Source organism: Centrocercus urophasianus, unplaced genomic scaffold, assembly GCF_019232065.1.
Source record: "Centrocercus urophasianus isolate 14NV4802_14NV808 unplaced genomic scaffold, USGS_Curo_1.0 seq_10, whole genome shotgun sequence".
Taxonomy (NCBI): Eukaryota; Metazoa; Chordata; class Aves; order Galliformes; family Phasianidae; genus Centrocercus; species Centrocercus urophasianus.
Window position 1 is genome coordinate 75,125,202 of NW_024884142.1, and position 21,529 is coordinate 75,146,730.

Sequence of the window (21,529 nt, forward strand, 5' to 3'; positions counted from 1 at the left end):
CCACTCTAAAGCTAAGTGGTGCCTGGATCCAGGATTTTGGTTTGGGTCACAACTGAAATAGAAGCAGGTGTAAAGAAAGGGTCTTGCCACATAAAATTTGGAAACCAAGTAATTGCTTTAACACAGTGGGGTCAATAGAGAGAAACTCATTTCATGCAGCCAACTCCTATCTCACACACAGAGAAACCATTGTAGCCACATCAGCTGAAACCCAAATATTATTTTTTCCCCTGCTAAGGATACTGATCTCATTGTCTCTTTGCTGCAGAAGTTCTTTCATTTTTTTCAATTCCTCTTTTCCTGCTTCTTTGCTAGTGTCTTTTTCTTCACAGATGTGATGTGAGAGCAGCTTTTCATCAGAAACCTTTGAATGATTCTGTCGTAGCTACCAGAAGAAAAAAATAAAATTACTTTCATAACTTTACATCCAGCTACGTATTTACTTTCTCTTGTGACTCACTGGAAAATATGCGGAAAACAACGTCTGTATACATCCTTGAGAGAATAAAATCATGCCACTATATCAAGCTATACGCAAATGTTTGGCATGAGTAGGTGTTCAGAATGAGTTGCATTTGTTGTTTTTCACTGTTACTATACTTCACGTTTACTATATCCTATCTAAGTGAGACTCCAGTGTTCTGTAGCATCATGGTATTTTCGATATTAACAGTGCAAATAAGACCTAATTATTCAAACACAATAAATTTAAATCAGGAATGCATGTCTTATTATGTTATAAAACAACATCCCAAAACAGAAAAAGTGTATAATGCCTTCTACTTATTTCTCTACTAACCTCACTGTTCTTTCTACTTCAAGTATATCTTGTTTCCTCAGAGTTGAAGTGCTTACACTGGTAAGATTGTGCAATGGATTCAAGCATATGGTGCTTTAATATTATTTTTATCTTTTGACATAGTTTATGAAAAGTAAGGACATCATAGCATTCTGAATACACAGATAAATCAACCCACTTACAAATAGCTTGCAATGGATTGATTCCAATAACTTACAGTCCTCTCTTACAATTTAGTACAAGTTGTGATCCTTTCACACAATCTTGCTGCATTTTTCCAATTAAATTCCAAATTTCTATTAGTTCTTCATGCAATTCACAGTTTTACCATTTTCCATCTCTCAAATATACTGCATCACTTGATTCTTTTAATTGTGAATGTCTTCAATGTACATGCAGTCCCAGCTGCATCTCTACCTATGTTTAAAGAAATACCTTCAAGTAAGTGAAGCAGTACTTGATCTTGCGCATATCTGCTCCAACATCCAAAGTGGTTTCAGGATCATCATCTTCCAGAAATGTTTCTATTAATTCATCCAAGCTGAAAAGACATTTTTAAGAGACAAAAATCACAAAAAACTAGTCAACTCTAAAGTAATGTGTCAAATTCTGATTTACCAAGATGACTGACTTTAGCAGGCTACCTTTTTTGCCTCCCCAGTGTCCAAGCAATTATGGTACTTCTTATTGCTGATATTAAAAGCTGGTTTCAATACTGGAGATTCCGTAACTGTGTATCAAAACATACTTGCATGTGCTAATTAACGGTTTTAGAACTAAAGGAAGAAGGATTTCAGGAAGAAATTTGTTTTCTCTCTCTCTTTTTTTTTTTTTTTTTTTTAATACAAATTACAGTTCTTTTTGCCATATCACAATTAAAATGAACTGAAGTCTGTCCTTTCAGAAAACATGGCAACCTGACTTTTAGAGGCTTTGAATATCAGATTTTTTTAATGTGCAGTTATTTGTGTAAAAGAAAAAAAAACATCTTTTATGATAAAAGAGTCAGTAAACTTTCACACATAAAAATCACTTTTCTAAAATTTATGTATCATTTCAAGAATTTTTCGGTGTGAAAAGTCAAACAGGAAAAAAAGGGAGGAGGGGAGAGGATATTTGTATACTTCTCTGTACAGGAGGATATTCTTAAACTATTTATAGAAATAAATGAAAATTAGGCCACAGAATCATGTAAAGTTATAAAACATTTAAGAATTTTATATGTATATCTATTTTTACATCTACAATAACAACTCCAAATCTATTTTCTAGTCAGAACATCAAACACAGAAGTCATTCTCCTATTAAAAAAGGCAGAGTAAAAAAACACCTTTTTGCAACAAGTTATACAGAGGCTCTTGGTTTTAATTCAGTTACCTTCAATACGTGGAAAATAACTCTCTTCTTACCAATCATACTGTACTCAAAGATAGTCACCTAACTTCTGGTCTTCAGTTCTATTGCAGATAAGTCAATATTAAATCTTTTTCCTCCAACAGAACTGTTTCAAGAATTATGACTAAGTACCAAACTAGAAAAATCACATTAAATAGCCCAGACATGAAAAATATTGTGCCTAGATGGTCAGGAGGAGCAAGAAATTGCTAACAGAGAACTCCCTACAAAAACTTGCTTTATCTGCCTGTTTAGAGGCATGCATCTGTGGCAAAAGGAAGATCATATGAAATCATGAGGTAAACAACAACATCCCTTTCCTAAGGAGTTTTTTCATCTCAGGTATACTAGATAACTGTAAAACACCGGTAATGAAATTTTTTTTTTATTTATTTCCTCTGGTTCAGCCCTGATGCCATTCCATTGATCTCTCAGATATGTTCTTAGGTATGCGCTTCCTGGAAAAATCATTAGTCCTAGTTTCTTTTCAAAAAGCCCTGAGTAATCAATCCTTAAATTTACTAGTGATGAGTTACCACCATCATGTCAGTGATAATATTGGCTAGTGTAGGTTAATGTTTACATGCCCTCTTAAAACAGAAATTAGGAAAAAGCAGCCCAAAGAAGAGAAATGTTAGAAATCTTTGCTTCTGCTGGAAACAAATACGAAACTAATGAAGCTTTTTTTTTTTTTAATAATTAGTATTGTTAGTAGGCAGGCTGTTCCATTCTTAGTTAATCTTAATTTTCTAAGGATCTCGGTAACAATTCCTTCTAGGAACAATTTTTCCTTAAAGGAATGCTACATTCTGCCCTAACAGCAGGCCTAACTTACACTACTGGGAACAAGAGTGTGCCAAAGCCTAGTGCCAGAACCCTGCTGAATTAGGAAGAATGATTTTCCCTAATTGAAACTCCCTGAAGGAGGAAGAACATGAAACTATCAAACAATGACCCATTTTGGTGGAAAATGGTAAACAAAGTACTTATTCTCAGTGCTCATCAGTTAAAAAAAAAAAAAAATGAAACACACACACACACACACACACACACACACACACACACACACACACAAAAACAACCACCAAGCAAATACAACAAGCAAAAAGGATTAAGAACTGCCCATTAAAGAAAACTAATTTTCTAAGTCAATGTCAAGGGAACAGTATCAGTATGAACACATACATCATTTATATATATATACACATACACACACACACATCATATAACAGTATAAATACATACATCATTTGTGATATTAATTTTAAACTCATTTTGATACTTGTATATAATAGCACACTATAAATAGAAAGGTATTGCAGTGCTGAAGCAGGTGAGTTTGAATAACAGTACCATGATCTATATGAAAACAAGCCTGATGCAGGGATGAACACTGAGAAAAGCAGTGATAAATAGCTGAAGTAGAAACTTGTTAAACTAACAGTCGTTTCTGTTTACCAACTATGAATCAGTCTTAAAGTCTTTATAATTTCCCTTTTAATAGCATTCTTCCTAATAATGTAACCAAATACAATACCATAACTCAGAGACAGCATTTACGTTATCAACTTGGTTTCTCCCTTATCATTTTCTGTTCTTCAGGAATTCTTTTGTAATGAAACCTGCTTACAATTTAGGAAACATAAAAAAGTTTTCTATCCTCAATGTTTTATACTCCCTGCAATTCTTTTCTGGTAGCACGGCTCTGGAATGGTAAGATAAGCACTCTGCCACCTCAATTTCACCCTTCCATCAAAAAACAGACTTTCATGTTAAGAAAAAAACCACAATAACAAATTCACTTCCAATTCAGTCTTGCGTTTCCATGAACCAGCATGTAAATTACACATGTACACACAATTAAAACGCATCCGAAAAGCACTCCTAGCCAACTGAGAGTACATTCTTCAAGTTTAGAGCTCTCAATAGCATGTAGGATGTGAGGTCTAAAAATATATATTTGGAAAGACTCATTTTGATCTTTTTTTAATGTGACACGATTCCTTTCTGGGAAAGTTTGCCTTTTAACTTTGATTACCAACATTGTATATCATATCAAAATTAAGTTCACATAAAGAACAACCAATTTTATGTATAAGCTGTGAACTTCATGACAAGCAGAATAGAAAGACTGCTAACACAGCTACTTAAGACTTAAGACCAACAATTAAAAAGTCTATTCACCTGGACAGACATTTGCAATAACTTTCCTATACAATTAAGCTATGAGATAACCTGAAAAACTTTAAGTGGAATTTTCTATGGAAGCCAGGCTGACTGACCAAATGGAAAATTGGTCTCTGCCATTGCTTCAGAAATGCCGTTATTGACATAACTAACTGTCAGTAAATTACGAGTCTATCTTCAGAGGTTCCTAGAACACATATCTCACCAAGCCAGGTAGCAAGCCTGAGAACTCTGAGAAGAGTGCCAGGCAAGTAAAAACTGTGGGTAGAAATGGATAGTGGACATGACAGTAATTCCCTATTAACAGTATAACTTCAAATGTAGTGGATTAACACTTGGGTGAATTAATGATAACGATAATTAAGCATTGGAACTGGTGTCCTAAGTCATCATATAATTCCCACAGAAGATATTTATACGATAGTTTGTAATATAGCCCTGCAAATTTGTACATAAGTTTGGTTCTTTAGAGCAGGGAAATAAGAGTAACAAGTTCAAGTGTCTTCTGTTTCTACAGATTTTCAGACATTTTTTACTTCAAATACCTATATAGAGCTCTAAAAACAGAAAAAAATCTACTACAGGACAAGAAAGATGAAGAACCCTTACTGCTTCTAATTGTAATATAATGAAAATGTCTAAAGAGAGTATACTTCAAACTTAAGACATCAGTTGTGTATGCATGAGGAATTCAAGCAATGGTAAAGAATTTGCTGTGAGGTTCAGGTTCATCCTGTAAACTCCAAAAGCGTGCTAGGCAAGTCTCTAAATAATGATACTGAATTACACAAACAAGTGCATTTTAACAGATAAAAATTGTGGGTTCAACTTAATTTATTGCTTCAAGTGGCAGAATATCCACTTATTTTTAGGTAAGATTCTGAGACTAAAGGCTAGGTTCTGAGTTGCCACTTTTCTCCTGGGAACCATTCTAAGTGGCATAGTCAGTCAGACAGATGGTGAGCTGACCCTTCTATCAAATTTTCTTCCTATTAGCCACAACAAAAAAAATCTGTGAAAAAGACAAAGCAAAAGACGACATTTTTGCTACCTCCTTATGTAAGGAGATCCTTTGAAATAAGACAGCTACAATATGACAAACATATGTGAAGAGTTTCCACACAGTCAAAAAACATTAATTCCAAAGATGAAACGCATACTCCTGAAAAGATTTAGATCTGTAAGTCAAGGAGAGTTTTGGAAAGGACTATGACACAGCCAAGACTGACTCATGCAGGAGAAAACATGCCTAAACTAATGCTATGCGTGGAGAGTTTTTGAAGAGAAAAAACATATCAGGTAGGTGATACTTAAATACATACATAAAGAAACACTACAACATAATGCATCACCTCCTTTCCTTCCCACTCCATTCCTTCCCTCCTTTTTCTGTCACCTACTCCCCATAAGAAAACAAACTCTGTTATCTTTGATAATGACTTTAAATTGTCTTCTGACTGTTTCAAAAGGGTGACCAGTTTGAACAAATTAGCGACATAAAACTAAGATAATCACACTTTAATCATCCCAATCAAGTAGCTGTTACAGGAATCCGAACTTCTTTTAATGCAGACACTAAATATCGTGTAGCATAAAAGAAAAAGAATGTCCTCATTCTTTGTATTGTGTGTTTTTTATCGTGGTTTTTTTTTTTTTAACATTACTTTAGCAGGATTCTAAATCAGGCATCTAAATTAAATATTGCTGTGAAACATTTTAAACCTACTCTACAGCTAAGGTAGCTTCTCTTGAATGCAGCGTATGCCAGTCAGCCTGCTAATTTCTGCTAGCTGTTTGCAAAGCTGTGCTGACAAAAGGCAAGGTAATAGATTTCTATTTCTTTCACCTTACAACAGAAATTGAACACTGACATCAACAAATAATACAATTTGCCCTGCTTTGTAAATGGAACCATTTGTTGAACAGCTTAAGCACAACTGTTAAAGCTGTATACTGTAGAATAGTGCAATATTGTTAATGCCATGATAGCATACAGATGTCACAATGTTGAAACAGGAAAAGACAGAAAAAAGTAATGAGAAATCCAGGAAATGAGTAGGATGAACATTATATGACTGTTGAAGTAAAAAATAGAAGCTTCAGTTATAACATATGTATCTGAAAGAAATAAGGTAAAGTTATTAATAAATAGAAGTGCTAAGCCAGGACTTCCATCCCTGTTACCAGAGAATTCCAGTTGGCAAAGGCTCTGGGAGCGTGGGTGCTCTGGAGCACAGGGCTTTGCTTAGAAATCCTGGCTTTCTGGGCACACACTAAATTGCTAGTGAGCTCATTTACAACAACAAAAAATCCCAAATGACTCCAACAAAAAGGACTCTTCCATTTACTTCTGGCATGCTTCTCATGAAAAAATATAAATAAAATGATTTCAATACCATTTCACTCTGTTCTCAACTATAGTGCAGAAGCCTGTGATGATGCAATTTCTTTAATAGTGCAAATTGCTTTGTTTTGTTTTCCCCTTTAAACTAAACTAAATTCATTCTTTAGCTTAAAGAAATACTTAAGAGATCAGACCTTCATTACTGAGGAAGTAGACTGTGTGACCCAAAGCAAGTATTTTGGAAGCATTTTATGAACTACGTTATGAACCACTTACATAGCAGAGCTGCTATTTTTTATGCTATGCTTTTCAAATACACAAAATGAGAGCAGCAGAATGTGTATGCCTAACATTTATGAAAATAAAATAGTAAAACCAAAAACATGACATAATGAAGCACTTACCACTTTACATAGAATTCTGAAGTAAGTATTCTAGACAGCTGCAGTTTTATTCACAAAACTGATCACTCGTGTTGTATTATGATACAGCATTTACAACCAAAGTCAAGAGCATTTAGCATTCTCAATTAAAGACAAGAGCATTTGTCTTCCATTTTGTGGTAAACATGTGGATGACATAGTGACACTATAGTGGTTATGGGGAAAGTGTATTTGACACTTTCCCCCTTCCATTAATTAAAAAAAAAAATCCTGAAGACACTTCTTTGCATCAAGTGAGGAAAAAAAGAATCAACTATAGTTTATTCACATAATATCTGAATAATTCTAGCAATCTGAATTGCAGTGAGCAGCCCACTACTTTGAATGCTCTTAAAGTAAGCAAGTGGAACAAAGCTATGTAAGAAAAATATAAAATTCTGTTTAACATAATAATAGTTATTTCTACCATAATTATTTCCTTCCTGCAATGCACATAGGAAGCAAAAACCTGTTATCACAACCACTGTATTATCATAACCATTGCAAGTATGGGTTCTACATATGTAGTCATGACATTTAGATTCATTTTAGCATTTATCTTCTACTAAAAAGCCCCTGAGATAAGAACTTGTGCAGAGACAAAAAGATAAATATGTACTTAGAACTTGAAGTTTTTGAAGTTCTATACCTTTAAACATCTGCATTAAAGATTAAAGAATACATACCTAAATTGGCACAGAATAATTCTGGAAGACAACCTCCCTTGAAACGAAGAATCAGAATAAAACATTTAAAACTGATTTTGATAACGGTGGTATTTAGTAACACTTTGTTTAAAATAATACTTCTGATGAAGTTTGTCTTTTGAAAAGAACCATGTAAGCTTGAATTATATACATACAGACATATGCATACCTATGCATGCTGACATACCAGTTCACATAAGTTTGAACAGAATATATCTTAACTAAGCAGAAATGTCTAAATAGCATTAGAAATCCATAATGATCTTAATAATTTCCTTTCAGGCTACATTAAAAAGGCAGAAACTAAAAAAAAGAAATTAGTCTGGAATGTCCTACAGTAATGACACAAATAAGAACCACCATTATGTAGTGGCTGAATAAGGTGAATCATAGAATCACCAAGATTGGAAAAGACCTCCAAGACCACTCAGTCCAACCATCCACCTATCACCAATATTTCCTGTTAAATCATGCCCCTTAATACAACATCTAAATGTTTCTTGAACATCTCCAGGACACTGAATCCATCACTTCCCTTGGTATCTTGTTCCAATACAAAAGCACTCTTTTGGGGAAGAAGTTTTTTTCCTAATATCCCACCTGAATCTTCCCTGGTACAACTAGTCCTATCACTAGTTACACGGGAAGATAGTCTGTCCCTCACCTCACCACAGCCTTCCTTTAAGTAGTTGGAGAGAGCAATAAGGTTTCCCTAAGCCTCCTCTTTTGCAGACTAAATAATCCCAGTTCCCTCAGATGTTCCTCATAAGACTTGTGCTCCAGCCCTTCACCAGCTTCATTCCCCTTCTCTGAACATGTTCCAGTGTCTCAGTGTCTTTCTTGCAGTGAGGGGTACAAAACTGAACACAGTACTGGAGATGCAGCCTCATCAGTTGTGAGTACATAGGGATCACTTCTCTGCCACTCCTAGCAGCACTGTTTCTGATACAAGCCAACATACCATAGGTCTTCTCGGCCACCTTCTACATAGTCTTCCATCCACCCTGCTCCAAGCCTGTAGCATTGCATGGGGTTGTTGTAGCCAAAGCATAGGATCCAGCATTTAGTCTTGTTGATCTTCATCCCAGTGGCCTCAGCCTGGCAACCTGGCCTGTCCAGGTCCCTCTGCGGGGCCTTCCTACCCCCAGGCTGATCAACACTTCCTCCCAAGCTGGTGTCATCTGCAAATTTCCTGAGGGTGCACTCAAAGCCCTCTTCCAGATCATCAATAAAGATACCAAACAGGACAGGCCCCAGTAATCCCCCTGGGGAACACCACTTGTAACTGATTGCCAGATGGATATAACTCTATTCACCACCACTCTCTGGGCCCAGTTATCCAGCCAGTTCTTTACCCAACAAAAAGTGCACCTATTGAAGCTGTGGGCTGTCAGCTTCTCCAGGAGAACACTGTGATGGTTTTGCTGAAGTCTAGGTAGACTACGTCAACATCTTTGTGCAGCACACTATATTGCATTATCACTTATATCATATTCCTTTCCCTCTTCTGCTTGTTATAAGTCTGATCTACATTTTAATATTTATGCTTCATTGTATATACAAAACTAGATGCAAACCACAACATAAGCATTTTCCAGCAATAGTAAATAATGACTTTTTCAGCCCTTATTCATCTCTATATGTCTGTTTGTATTACTCATTTTTGTATTTATTCAATTTGTGCAAAGTCTGCAGATAATAAGTAGCTCCAAACTCAGTCTCCACATACAGAATTTTCGTAAATATTTGCTACATCATACATCGAAAGACTCTCAGCAGAGACCGAAAACTTAAAAGCTATCTATTGATATTTGTAAGTGCTCAAAACCAATAGTGACAGGATGCTTAGAGAGGCCTAACCTAGCATGACCACAAATATTGTCACTAAATGAAAGATATATATAGAAATACAGAGAGATCTTTCGATAGAGTCATGCATGGCTTGGTTTGGAAGAGACCTCAAATATCACCTAGCACCAATTCTCCTGCCATGGACAGGGATGCCACCCTCCAGATAAGACTATCCAGGGCCCCATCCAACCTGGTCTTGAGCAGCTCCATCAATAGGGCATCCACAACATCTCTGGGTAGCCTGTGCCAGTGCCTAATCGCTTTTTAAGTAAAACAATTTCCTGCTAACATTTAACATACATCTTCCTTCTTAGCTTAAAACTGTGCCCTTTCTCCTAACATTACCTGGCCAAGTAGAAAGACCATCTCCCTCCAGTTCATAGCCTCTCTTTAAGTGCAGTACATGGCTCCAGAGCCTTCTCTTCCCCATGCTAAACAAGCCCAAGCTCCCTCAGCCTTTCTTCATAGGAGAGGTGCTCCAGCCCTCTGAAAATCTTCATAGCCATCCTTCAGACCCACTCCAATATCTTTGCATCTTTCTTGTGCTGAAGGCCCCAGGCCTGGATGCAACAATCAAGATAGGACCTCACAGGAGCAGGGAGACAATCATGTCTTTCACCATTCTGGCCACCCCGATGCAGCCCAGGATGCAGTTCATCTTCCAGGCTGCAGTCACACACTTTTTCATCCATCAGAACGCCCAAATCTTTCACAGAGCTAATCTCAATGAGTTCTTCTCCCCGTCTTGTACACATACCCGACGTTGCCCCAACCCTAGTGCAACACCTTGCACTCAGCCTAACTGATCTCATTAGGTTCACACAGGCCCACTTTTCAAATTTTGACCAGGTCTCTTTGGATGGCATCTCTTTCTTCCGTTGTCTCAGCAGCACCTCTCAGCTTTGTGTCATCGGGAAACCTGCTGAGGGGGCACTCAATCTCACTATCCAGATCATCAATAAAGATGTTAAAGAACACTGGTCCCAGGGCAGATGCTCCTGGGGTTAACTGCTTGACACTGCCACACAGCCCTCCACTTAGATATAGTACCACTGACCACAACTCTGAGGCTGACACCATTCAAATTTTTTTTTTTTTTTTTAAACATACTAAATAGTCAACTCTTCAAATTCATCTCTATTCAATCTCTTGTCAAAAAAGAAAATAAAAAATAAAAAATGAAGAAGAGAAAGGAAGAAAGAGAAAGACAAAGGAAAAACACTACTCTGTTCCTCATTATATCTCTTATTTCCTTTCTATGCCTTGGACACGTCCAGTACTACCTAACCACTGCATTATTAACCAATAGGAATTGTGTGGACTTCTCTAGTTGGAAGATTATATTGGTAACTGCTTGTGTTGAAAACAGATTTTTTTTAAAAGAAATATTTGTATAATGCTATCCGTCTTCTCACCCTTCACAAGAATACAATTTCATTCCGGAATTAAAACCGATCAAATCAAAATAAGACAATGAAGAATAACAACTTCCAATAAGGCGTAATTCTGCATGTCTCCAGAATCTCCTGGATAGTACTTACAGTATTTTTCTGGGCCTTTTCCAGATGAAATTAAAACCAATCAAGTTTTTAGCTTCTACATCAAACTTAACAATCCCAAATCAGTTACTACTGCTTTATACAAATATATTCGTATCAAACAGATTCATTCCACAGAATCAGTTTTTCAGAACTGGGAATTGAGTATAGCCATTTTGAAATTTTATACCTAGGTGTTGCTCCAAAAGTAATGCCTCCTGTGTTATTATGCTAGCCCCCAACATCAGAGGGGGGATGGGAGTGGTACAGTAATAGGAGGTTGAACCTTTCCACCAATATTATTACATTTTGTTGCTGTGCAACAGGTGGCAACAGAGGGGCAGTCTGACAAAAATGCTGTCTGACATGGAAGTTAGTATGAAGCAGGTATGAAACTGAATTTCTCCACATGGAAAAATGGCACCTTTTGACATTCATCAATGCTTGGTGAACATTTACGGAGATTAAGCAGTGGATATGAGCACAGTGAGGTAGTGGGTGATGTTTCAGCACCTCCACTGGTATAGATTTTTGAGTGTAGCATGCAGGCTTTTTTGTTCAGTGGTGAAAATTCATAGGTAATGGTAGTGACTATGATGAAAAAGATTTTGTAGCTGAGAATTTGTTTTATCAAGTCATGGCGTTATTCTCTCTCTCTCTGTTGTAGTTCCTATGGAAATAAATAGGAGGCATTATTTTGGAGCGATACGCTTAAATATTTTTACATTGCACACCAAATTCTTATGAGAATTATATGGAATAAGAATTTGGTGTGCAATGTAAAAATATTTAAGCTTATCACTTGAAAAATAATTATTTACTAAAAAACTGCAAGATATTACAACACTCATGCATTATCAATAGCATATTCAGTAAAACAAATTAAATATTTGTCTTTTAAGGCATTGATTATGTTTCTAATAGAAACGCAAGCTTTATCTTGACATATGTCAAAGTAACACTGCAGTAGGACAGTTCTTAACAAGAACACTTCTTTAATTTTTCTTAGATCAGATATCCAATCAGATATCCAACTTTCAGAAAGTTTGTTTTTGTTATTCTACACTATTATACAACACTTTTTTGTCTGGCATCTGAGAGGCATTCCCATTCCTCGCATTTAGTTTATTTCACTTTCTCAGACCTGAAGCTGCAAAAGCACAGCCTCACACAGATTTTCATGGCAAACTGTCATTCTAACTTGGCACATAAACTCACTTTAGTACTCACTCTGAGAACTTGAACACTGAGATGAATTTAAACATTTATACCAAAGAAACCGATTAAAACTGTTAACACAAAAGAAAATTTAAACAATGTAAGGCATTACTGAAGTAGCTCTTCTTGCGAAAGCTGTGATGTTCTTTGCATGCCAGTCACCAGTGCCAGCTCATCTTTCAACTCTTGGATCTCTCTTTTCAGCTGAATAATCATCTACAAACAACAAAGCATAAAACAAGCATCACCTAAAAATGATTAATTACGTTATGACTTTTATACTAGAAAGTAGACATTAGGGAATATTTGCTTGAAATAAAGAAGAAAAACAAAGTAATCTCTTTTCTCTTTAAGAACAGCCCAAACACCTTAAATATACCCAAGTACAAGGAAATTTATCCAAGTCATCCAGACTCAGTAAACTTCCTGTTAGAAGATATGGCTGTACAGAAAAAATTAATTTGCCGTAAGAGGAAAGTGAGCAAAAAATTTAGTTTTGCCTGCTAGTGATGAAAACAGACTTAAGATGGAACTGATGTCTGTCAGAAAGAGAACTACATACCAAAAATGATGTTCCCCTTCCCTTCAGAAATCAGGAATTCCAAAATAGTATCTTAGCATTTTAATCTTATATGTAATAATCCAATAGTAACTTATTAAAGCATACTTTATCTATACAAAGTATCAGTTGCTAACTAATAAAGAATACTATAAATCAACATAATGAGAATGGAATTATGAATAGTAACGATGGTAGAATTGACATGAACTGTGAAAGATCTTTAAATTTGAATAGCTGATTACTAGAGGCTGTACTTTTGGAAAGAAAGTTGTATTAAAGTATATTTTGGAAATCATTGCCATTCTAAAGTCAAATTCCACGAAACAGAAACAATATGCAAGCCTAAAATATGAATGAACAAGTCTTTTTGGTTGCTTGGAGACTGATTATTTTAAGAATGCATTACCTTACAATGGCTCAGATGTATCAGAACTCAGTAATTTTTTTAGATGGATATGAGTGCATAGATGGTCAAAAGACTTCTGGACATTGTCCTTGGCAATCAGCTCTACAGAGTCCTGCAAGAGCAGACATTTGGACAAGATCCCTGGGAATATACTACAGGTAGTTAAGGTGGGCAACAAATTCCACAGTGAGCACATAGTCACATAAAATCTAGATATCTATGTTCTCCTGCCTTTTCCACAAGAGGGGTTGGATTTGTAATCCTCCTGAGTCCACTTTTGCTTTACTTGCTAAATGATCCAGCAGAGCAAAACATACCAAACTTGTGGAATATAGCTGTACAGGATGTAGTAAATGGTCAGGAGCCTGCATGTGTTCCAACTCAATCAAAGACTTCTGTGACCATGAAAGGACAGTTTTTCATGATTAGCTATTATAAAGCAAAGAAAGAAACAACAGACAGAAAGGAAAGATATGCTCGTTGCCTTCTTTTTTGTCACTGTTGCTGCTCTCATGCTCTTGGAAAGCAAAGTTAAGCAAACAAACCCTGAAATCATTTTTTCATCAGACATCTCTCTGTCACAGAGATAATGCTGAAATCCATCTATAGTTCTTAATTATGTCCATATATACAGCTTCGGAATGATAAGTGTACCCTTACCTCTCACAGATCTCTCTTATTGTAACACCCTTGGCATACATCATGCAACCCAGCTGACCCAATAGCATATTGTTATCCACCATAGCATGCTGAATTGACCAATCCTTAGTAAATGTATTTAATACTTAAAAGAAAAAATTTCACATAATGCAGAAAATTACATTAAATCTAAGTCTTATAAATACGGTCCTTAACAAAAAGCTTTCCTACATCTTCAAACACCCTACATATAGAAAGCTAGAAGCATATAAAATACTTCAAAAGACTAAGCAATTGTTAAAAAGAAAATAAAGCAAATTTTTGTTATTTTTTTTCTTTTTTAATGTGGCAATGCTTTGTGCTTTATCAATGTAAATTACTTCCTCTGTCCTTTCCTGCCCTTACTAAATCCTTGAGCAAGCTCAAGGAGGAATTGTATCTGTACGATTCTTAGCTTTTTAATACATGAACTGTTCCAGTTTGCCTTATTTCTATAGACCTCAACTGTGGAAGGGTTCTATGAATGATTTAACAGTAGACTTCCTGTTTTACAATTCTATTATGAAATTTGTAAAAACAAAAGCATATTCTGAAAAAAGTACTTAGAAATTCTTAAATAACCAATTAATAATGATACTCGAAAAAAACTAAAAAAAAAAAATAGAGATGATGCCACAGCTAAATTTTCATAGAATAACCTTGTTACAAACATTTTTTAATGCAGATTTTTAATTTTTGATAGACAAAAAGCAAGATAAAATAGTCGGCATGTAGTTGGAGTGTATAACATGATTATATGACAAGAGCTGCTGGTTGAATCCTAACTCAAAACAGGGCTAAATATGACACATTGCTCAGGGCCACATTCATCTGCATGTTGGTTACCTCTAAGGATTGAAATTCCATAGTCTTCTTGGAGAACCTAATTAAATATTTAGCCACATATATAGCAAACATGCTACATAACCCCTGTTTTTTTTCCCCCCAGATGTGTAATTAAAATTTAGTTTCAACATGTATCCATTGCCTGTTGGCCCATCATAGCATATAATTCAAATTCTTGCTTTGTCTTATCTATACTCTCACCTACTAGGGAAACATAGTAACAAGATTCCTTTATTCTGCTTTGCAGCACAACTTCAGCTCTACTGAGCTCCACTGATGTCAATTTATTTATACAAGACCTTCTACTTGCTCTTTACATTTCTTGCTGGTTTTACCTTCAGCTGTGCTTTGGCTTAACTCTATATTTGTTAGGGAACTATGATCAATAAATCGCTGGATTACTTGCACCAAAGTGTGTTGCCCTTCATCATGTTTTAGGATGGTCAAAATCCACCATGCCAGATCATACATCATGCTGCTTGCTATGCCAGAGATGTCCCATTTACTTTAACCCTATAATGTGCTAAACATACTCTGAAGGACAGACTGAGTATCCTAATTTCAAAAGTGCTTAACATAGAGCAGCTGCAAATACCTTAAAGCATGAGAAAAAAAGTTATTTACAGAACCAAATACAAGAACCATCAATCACCTGTAGGGTAAGTTTCATAAAATATGTATTATAATATCAAAGCTATATTAATTGCATCCATTCCAAATACTTACTAAGGAACAAAACCTAAAATATTAGCAAGTGCAATAAAGTTCAAAGATATCAAAAAAGTGTTACCAAAATGGTAACACATCCAGACTCAATTGAAATCACTCTTACTTTTTTCCTCATTACAAAAATCTAGTTGTGCTAATGTTGGTATATTGTCTCCCTAATGCACTGTCATTACTAAAAAAAAGAAAATTGTAATGTAGGAGTTACATTTGGAATTGTTTGATCTCAAAGCACCTACTGAAGTAAAAACTTAAATTTAAATGACTTCACAACATTTTTATCTTCTGGGAAGAACATATTTTCTTCTTCCCAACTACATTTTTTTTTTTTTTTTTTTTTTTTAAATTTTTTTACAGACAATGACAAATAGAGAAAAGTGAGAAGCAGTTTTGTGTAAAGTAAAATTCATTCTATTGATTTTGTAAACAACAAAAAAGTAACAAGGCTACAGTGTTCTTGAGAAAGGTAAAGCAAAGGAGAGAAAAGGGTCTGGAGAATAATTCATTCTTGCTTTCTACGTACTATTTAAGTTTCAATACCAACTAACAGGAAGAATTTATTTGGAGAAACGCTGACATCAGATCAATTCAGTTGGTGTAGCATGGTATTAGAGATACCAAGTCACCTAAATATGGGATACTGAAAATCAGCTTTTTCCACCAAACTTCCACAGACTCTAAGGACAAAGCTAGGTTAGAAGCATAGCTGACACGATGGTATTGTCACAGACTAACCCCTAGAAGAACACCAGTGCTGCTATAAGTTTGAAACTGCCACAAACCTCAAATGAGAAAATTCAGGGGCATCTACATTGTACAGCCCTGTGTGTTCATACCTATATTGCTAGCTGTTTTCAAGTTAACTCAAACAAGCAATACTTCTATGACAATTTTAGTGGTTGACTACATGGAAAACACTATTGGGAAAATAATTAACACATTAAAGTCTTTAATCCAAGGTAATGTGCAAGTAAGTAAAGGAAAAAAAAAAAATATGATCACCAAGTGACGAGTAATTTTGGTATATTTTTAAAGAATTCTAGGGACATCCGATCATGTGTGGCCATGATTTAGAAACTACAAATCTAAATGAAGCAATAGAAAGATTACAATGAATATCACCATTCAGAAAGCCTTTAGGGGTTTTATCTTAGTTTAATTATAATCAGCTCCCAAAGGAAAACTAAGAATAGTAGTTTTAAAGAAAAGACTGAAACTTGCAACAAAAAACCCATGTGATTGGTATTAATCATTAAAATTAGAACTAAGCAGTCTCCTTCCCTCTGCCCCTAAACATTTCTCACCAATTTGGGGTCAGTTTCTTCATTAAGAACTGCTTCATTTTTAATAAGAGCAACTCGTTGTGCAAATCTGCAAGTTGATATAGATTCCTAGAAAAAGAAAAATCTCGGTTATCTTAACACCATGCAACTATAGCAGACTGCTGATGACCTTGCTGAACTAAGTTTCTTTTTGTGTGCATGAGTACTCCCATTCAGCACATGGAGTGAAGCTGCAGCCTTAAGTATTGTTCCCTCCTTTGAGATCAGCTAATACTTACATGCCAGAACACGCAAAAAAAATGTACATCCCTAATGAATAAAAACAAAAAAACTGACCTCCATTAGCCAGAGGTTACAGTCATGTTTAATCAGCTGTATGATGAAGTTTTCTGAGACTTGCTAGTGCGCTATTGTAAGGATAAATATGAGAATTTACAAATCTAAAAATTAAACATTAAAAGAACATCACTATAAGTACAGAATGGTATCACAGAATCAAAGTAATTTTGTAGTAACGTAGAAATAATGTTAAACTTTCCTTTTGTAAGGATGAGAATGAAAGTATATACACTTGAATTTCAAACTGTAATAAAAGTCAAAAGATGAGGATATTTTCTTAACTGAAAACTTTTTTTTTTTTTTGAAAATATATAGAAATAACAAACAAACCTCTATGTTTCTTTTGTCTAAAGAGAGAGTTGCAATCATTGTGGTCATGCAGTTTCCTCCCAGACTGTCCCTTAGCACCGAGGTCATCATGGAGTTTCGATAGGGAATGTGGGATCTGTTTTTCTCTGCAAGTGCAATTATTACCTGGAACAACAGAAGAAATAGAAAAAGCATTCAAAGAAGTTACAACTATGCATCCAGTTAGCTGAAAAACTCTGATTTTATTGGTATAACTTTCACTTCAGCTTCATTGTGTCTGCATCTTTATAGGCACTGAACCTAAAAGCCAAATACGGCTAGTGTTATTACATCCTAGCTTTACAGTCACTCAGCAGTATGGAAACTGAACATAACATAAAAATAACAGATTTGCCTAAGATGTAATAACTTACTGAAGATACTTTTCCCTAGAATAATATTAAATTAAAATATGAATAGTATTCATGTAGAAACTTCCCTAACATCGGCTGAAGCACACTTTTAAAAGACACAATCTTAAAGCACACGGTTCTTAGAGAGATCAGTCCCCTGATTTCCAAGAAAGTGCCTTGAAAAATGCATATGCTATTAAAAGAGTGCACTATTACAGCGTACCAGAGAAAAACAACAACAGTGTTTGGCATATATGTCTTGGCCAAAAAGGAAATGATACACCTAACGTTCTCAGCTTTTTACATTATGGGACCTGATCATCATTAAATAAAAAGCTAAGTTGTATTTCAACAGACTGTGGGGTAAAAGATTTGAACTGACAGCTGCCCAAGCACTGTACTTCAAAAAAAAAAAAAAAAAAAAAAAAAACCAAAACAACTGTAGTTACATGAGCTGTGCAAGCTATTGTAAGTGGCTAGGAGTTGGCTTTCCTTCAGTAAACATTCTATAGCTCCATACATCTTTTTTAATACAAAAAGAAAAATTGTTGCTTTAGAAAATTTAGTACTAATATTTTTGTTGGCTCCTTTATCTTAGAAGTCTTCAAAAAGTTCATATTTCTTATTACTATAAATCTTATGCCAGCAGTCCTCGAGGGAGTCGATGATAATATGAAAATTATTATCACGTAAAGGAATCAGAGTACAGTTTCCTGGATCCAGGTTTTAAAATCTTGTGTACTACAGCTCATTAGATGAAAAGATACTATCTTACATACTAAGTAATATTCCAAACTAACATATATATTGTATTAACTTACACTAATATAGAGTATATATTAAATAAGTATACTCTCAGATTCTTCTGTACGGAGATTACAATCCAAATTGGTAAAACACGATAAGAGCCAGAGGGAAGATATCTTATTTCTGCTAATAACAGCAACTATGTTACAAAGAAGTTCAATTTTTGCTGAAGTTCGTGCAGGAAGTCTGAAACTCAGGAAGAATTTGAGCTTTCTGACACTGTGCTGAAAATCTACATAACTATCTCTCATGATGCTGAAGCCTCTGTCACATACAAGAGTCACATAACTCAGGAGATGATGGCATTAAGTCCCTCAGGTAAAACCTCGCCTAAATCAATTTCACAATCCAGTCAAGAAATCTGTAAAAGAAAGGTGGACAAATATAAAGGATAAGGAAATTATGTTCTTTAACCAAGTGACAGAGATCAGCGTACATTATCCAGAATCCAGAACTGACCTGAATCTTCTAACAGCCAGCAAGGTGTGATAACCAAATAATTGGCTTATTCTGACATGACTTAAAAGGACATTCATTATCATTGTATTATAGAAAGATTATTATTATTTTTGATATTGTTAGGTCTGATCTTAACAGACCTTAATAATATTACTGAACCAGGACTGCAATATGATTATTTAAATCACAGTTTAAGGCAGAGAGTTTCATTTCCAAGAAGTGAAATAAACTAACTTGAGACCTCATTAATCTGCTAAACCTGAAAGTTATCAGATATAGCATCACTTTTTGTAAAATTGCACCTTTAATGAAGCATAACAGCAGAGAGCAGTTACAGTCACTCACATATTGCTTAGCTTCACTGAAAAATTTAGGAAAAGCATTAAGCAAAAAATAAGATTTGAGACTTACCATCAGTTATTATATGTTACGCATGTTATGCTCAAGAGTCCCTGTTCTTGGCTGTATAGCTAATGCAGCCCTGTGTTTTAATTACTAAGATTTAGATAAACGAAAATTTTATTTCAGATGAGGAATGGTCAACTCAAACACTTTTAAAAACTGCAGCAAATACACAGTCTTGATCAACTGAATATGGAAACCAATATTAAAAACACACTGAACATTGTTCACTGGAATTGTAGTAAAAGTAAACAGCTTCATGCTGTTTGAACTTTACCTGCTCTAAATAATGTAATGATAAGTTGATATATTTGGCTTCTGTCAATAAATGACCTCCAACTCCAGTCTTTGCAACACGCTCTGATCCTGCAAGGTCTACTAAGTGCAACTTAGAATGTCGGATAGTTGGAGATCCAGGTTCCTTGCTAGAGATGTGAATAGTGAAAATGCAGTGAGATCGAGTTGAGGCTTGGTTCATTGGGGTCTACAACAAAAGAAAATTGAGAGTGTTGAATGCTTATTTAATATATCCATTTTGCTTTTCATATCTTTAAAAATCAGGAAATTGTAATTATCTAATCATGAGCTACTTCACCTATAATATCCATGCAAGAAGAAACCAGAGGATTTACCCACTCACTTTCCAGTCAAGTGCTTGGGTAAGTTTAGTTGAGACAAACTGTACTGCAAGCAAGCAGTTATGTTTCTGTTCCTTCTGAGATATTCTAATACTGAGGACATCAGCAAAGCAGCTGGCCTCACTATACTAAGGAATGCTACTAGTAAAGGACATACAGATCATAGAGCAGTTTAATAATTCCTGATCACCAAATGGTTACCTTTTACCCTGATATCATTGTGAACTGCTCTTCCCTCCCCTCCTTCTTGTTCTGTTTTCTTATATTCAAACAGGTTTGAATGTTAAATATCCTTTGAAAGCTAACAAGCATAATGAACACATCTGGAGAGATACAGAAAACAGTTAAGCTTGTTTGTTAAAACTCCTTTCTATAAAACTGTCAGGATTACGAAAATTCCCTACTATTCATAAATCAGAATTTTCCTTAGTCTTCGTTTTGCTCTTCACATACTTAAACTTTGAGTTGTCCTTGATCACCCTTGCTAGATTTGATTCCAAGCAGGCCTTAGCTTCGCTGGTCACATCTGTGCACACAAACTTCACTTCTATGTTCCTCCCAAGCAGCCAACCCCCTTTCCATATTCTACTGGCTTTGCACAAAGCCTGGCTTCTAGCTTTCAATCTCATTACCAGAATTAGTTCATTTTAACCATTTTGCTAGATATCAGCATAGCTAAGAATAGAATTTTCTGTAAAACTTTAGACTAAAATTTTCATTTTTTCCAAAAAAAATTAACTTTGCCAACTCACAAGTTTGCATGTCATGACTGAATTTTGACAAAAGGTTTAGCTTTGAATATGTATATGTATTAAAGAGTCACAGAATTATAAGGACTGGAACCTCCAGAGTCCATCTAGTTCGACTTTCAGATACATATTGATATAGTTCCTGGCATACTTCTTTAGTTAGACATATGGAAATTGTCGGCCACTTTTTAGACTCCTTGCTTTTAGTTTCCCAATACATTTAGGATGGGGAACAAAACTTAAAGCAACACCCACATATTTATTTTTATCTTCAAGTGATCAGATACCATCACACATGCATCTTCCTTTTAATAATAGCATCTAAAAACTTTTAGTTGCATCTGCTGTTAGAAATATAAAAAGAATTCTTATTATGCTCATTTTATAAATGGCAAATGGATTTGCAAATTGCATATTTGAATATGTACTGAGATTAAAGATTTGCTACACAAATCATTATTTATGAACTCTT

The 21,529-nt window shown here is 35.2% G+C and overlaps 1 protein-coding gene across 1 annotated transcript in view; it reads right to left on the reverse strand.

The window, feature by feature from the left end:
• The window catches only part of KIF6 (kinesin family member 6), a 140,013-nt gene that overhangs the window by 88,572 nt on the left and 29,912 nt on the right, over positions 1 to 21,529 (reverse strand). The window contains exons 7-12 of the mRNA XM_042821733.1: positions 19,948 to 20,154; positions 17,632 to 17,775; positions 16,984 to 17,070; positions 12,574 to 12,677; positions 1,235 to 1,340; positions 244 to 385 (exon numbers count right to left, since the gene is read on the reverse strand). Coding sequence (XP_042677667.1) covers positions 244 to 385; positions 1,235 to 1,340; positions 12,574 to 12,677; positions 16,984 to 17,070; positions 17,632 to 17,775; positions 19,948 to 20,154 — 790 coding nt within the window. The remainder of the gene's footprint in view (positions 1 to 243; positions 386 to 1,234; positions 1,341 to 12,573; positions 12,678 to 16,983; positions 17,071 to 17,631; positions 17,776 to 19,947; positions 20,155 to 21,529) is intronic.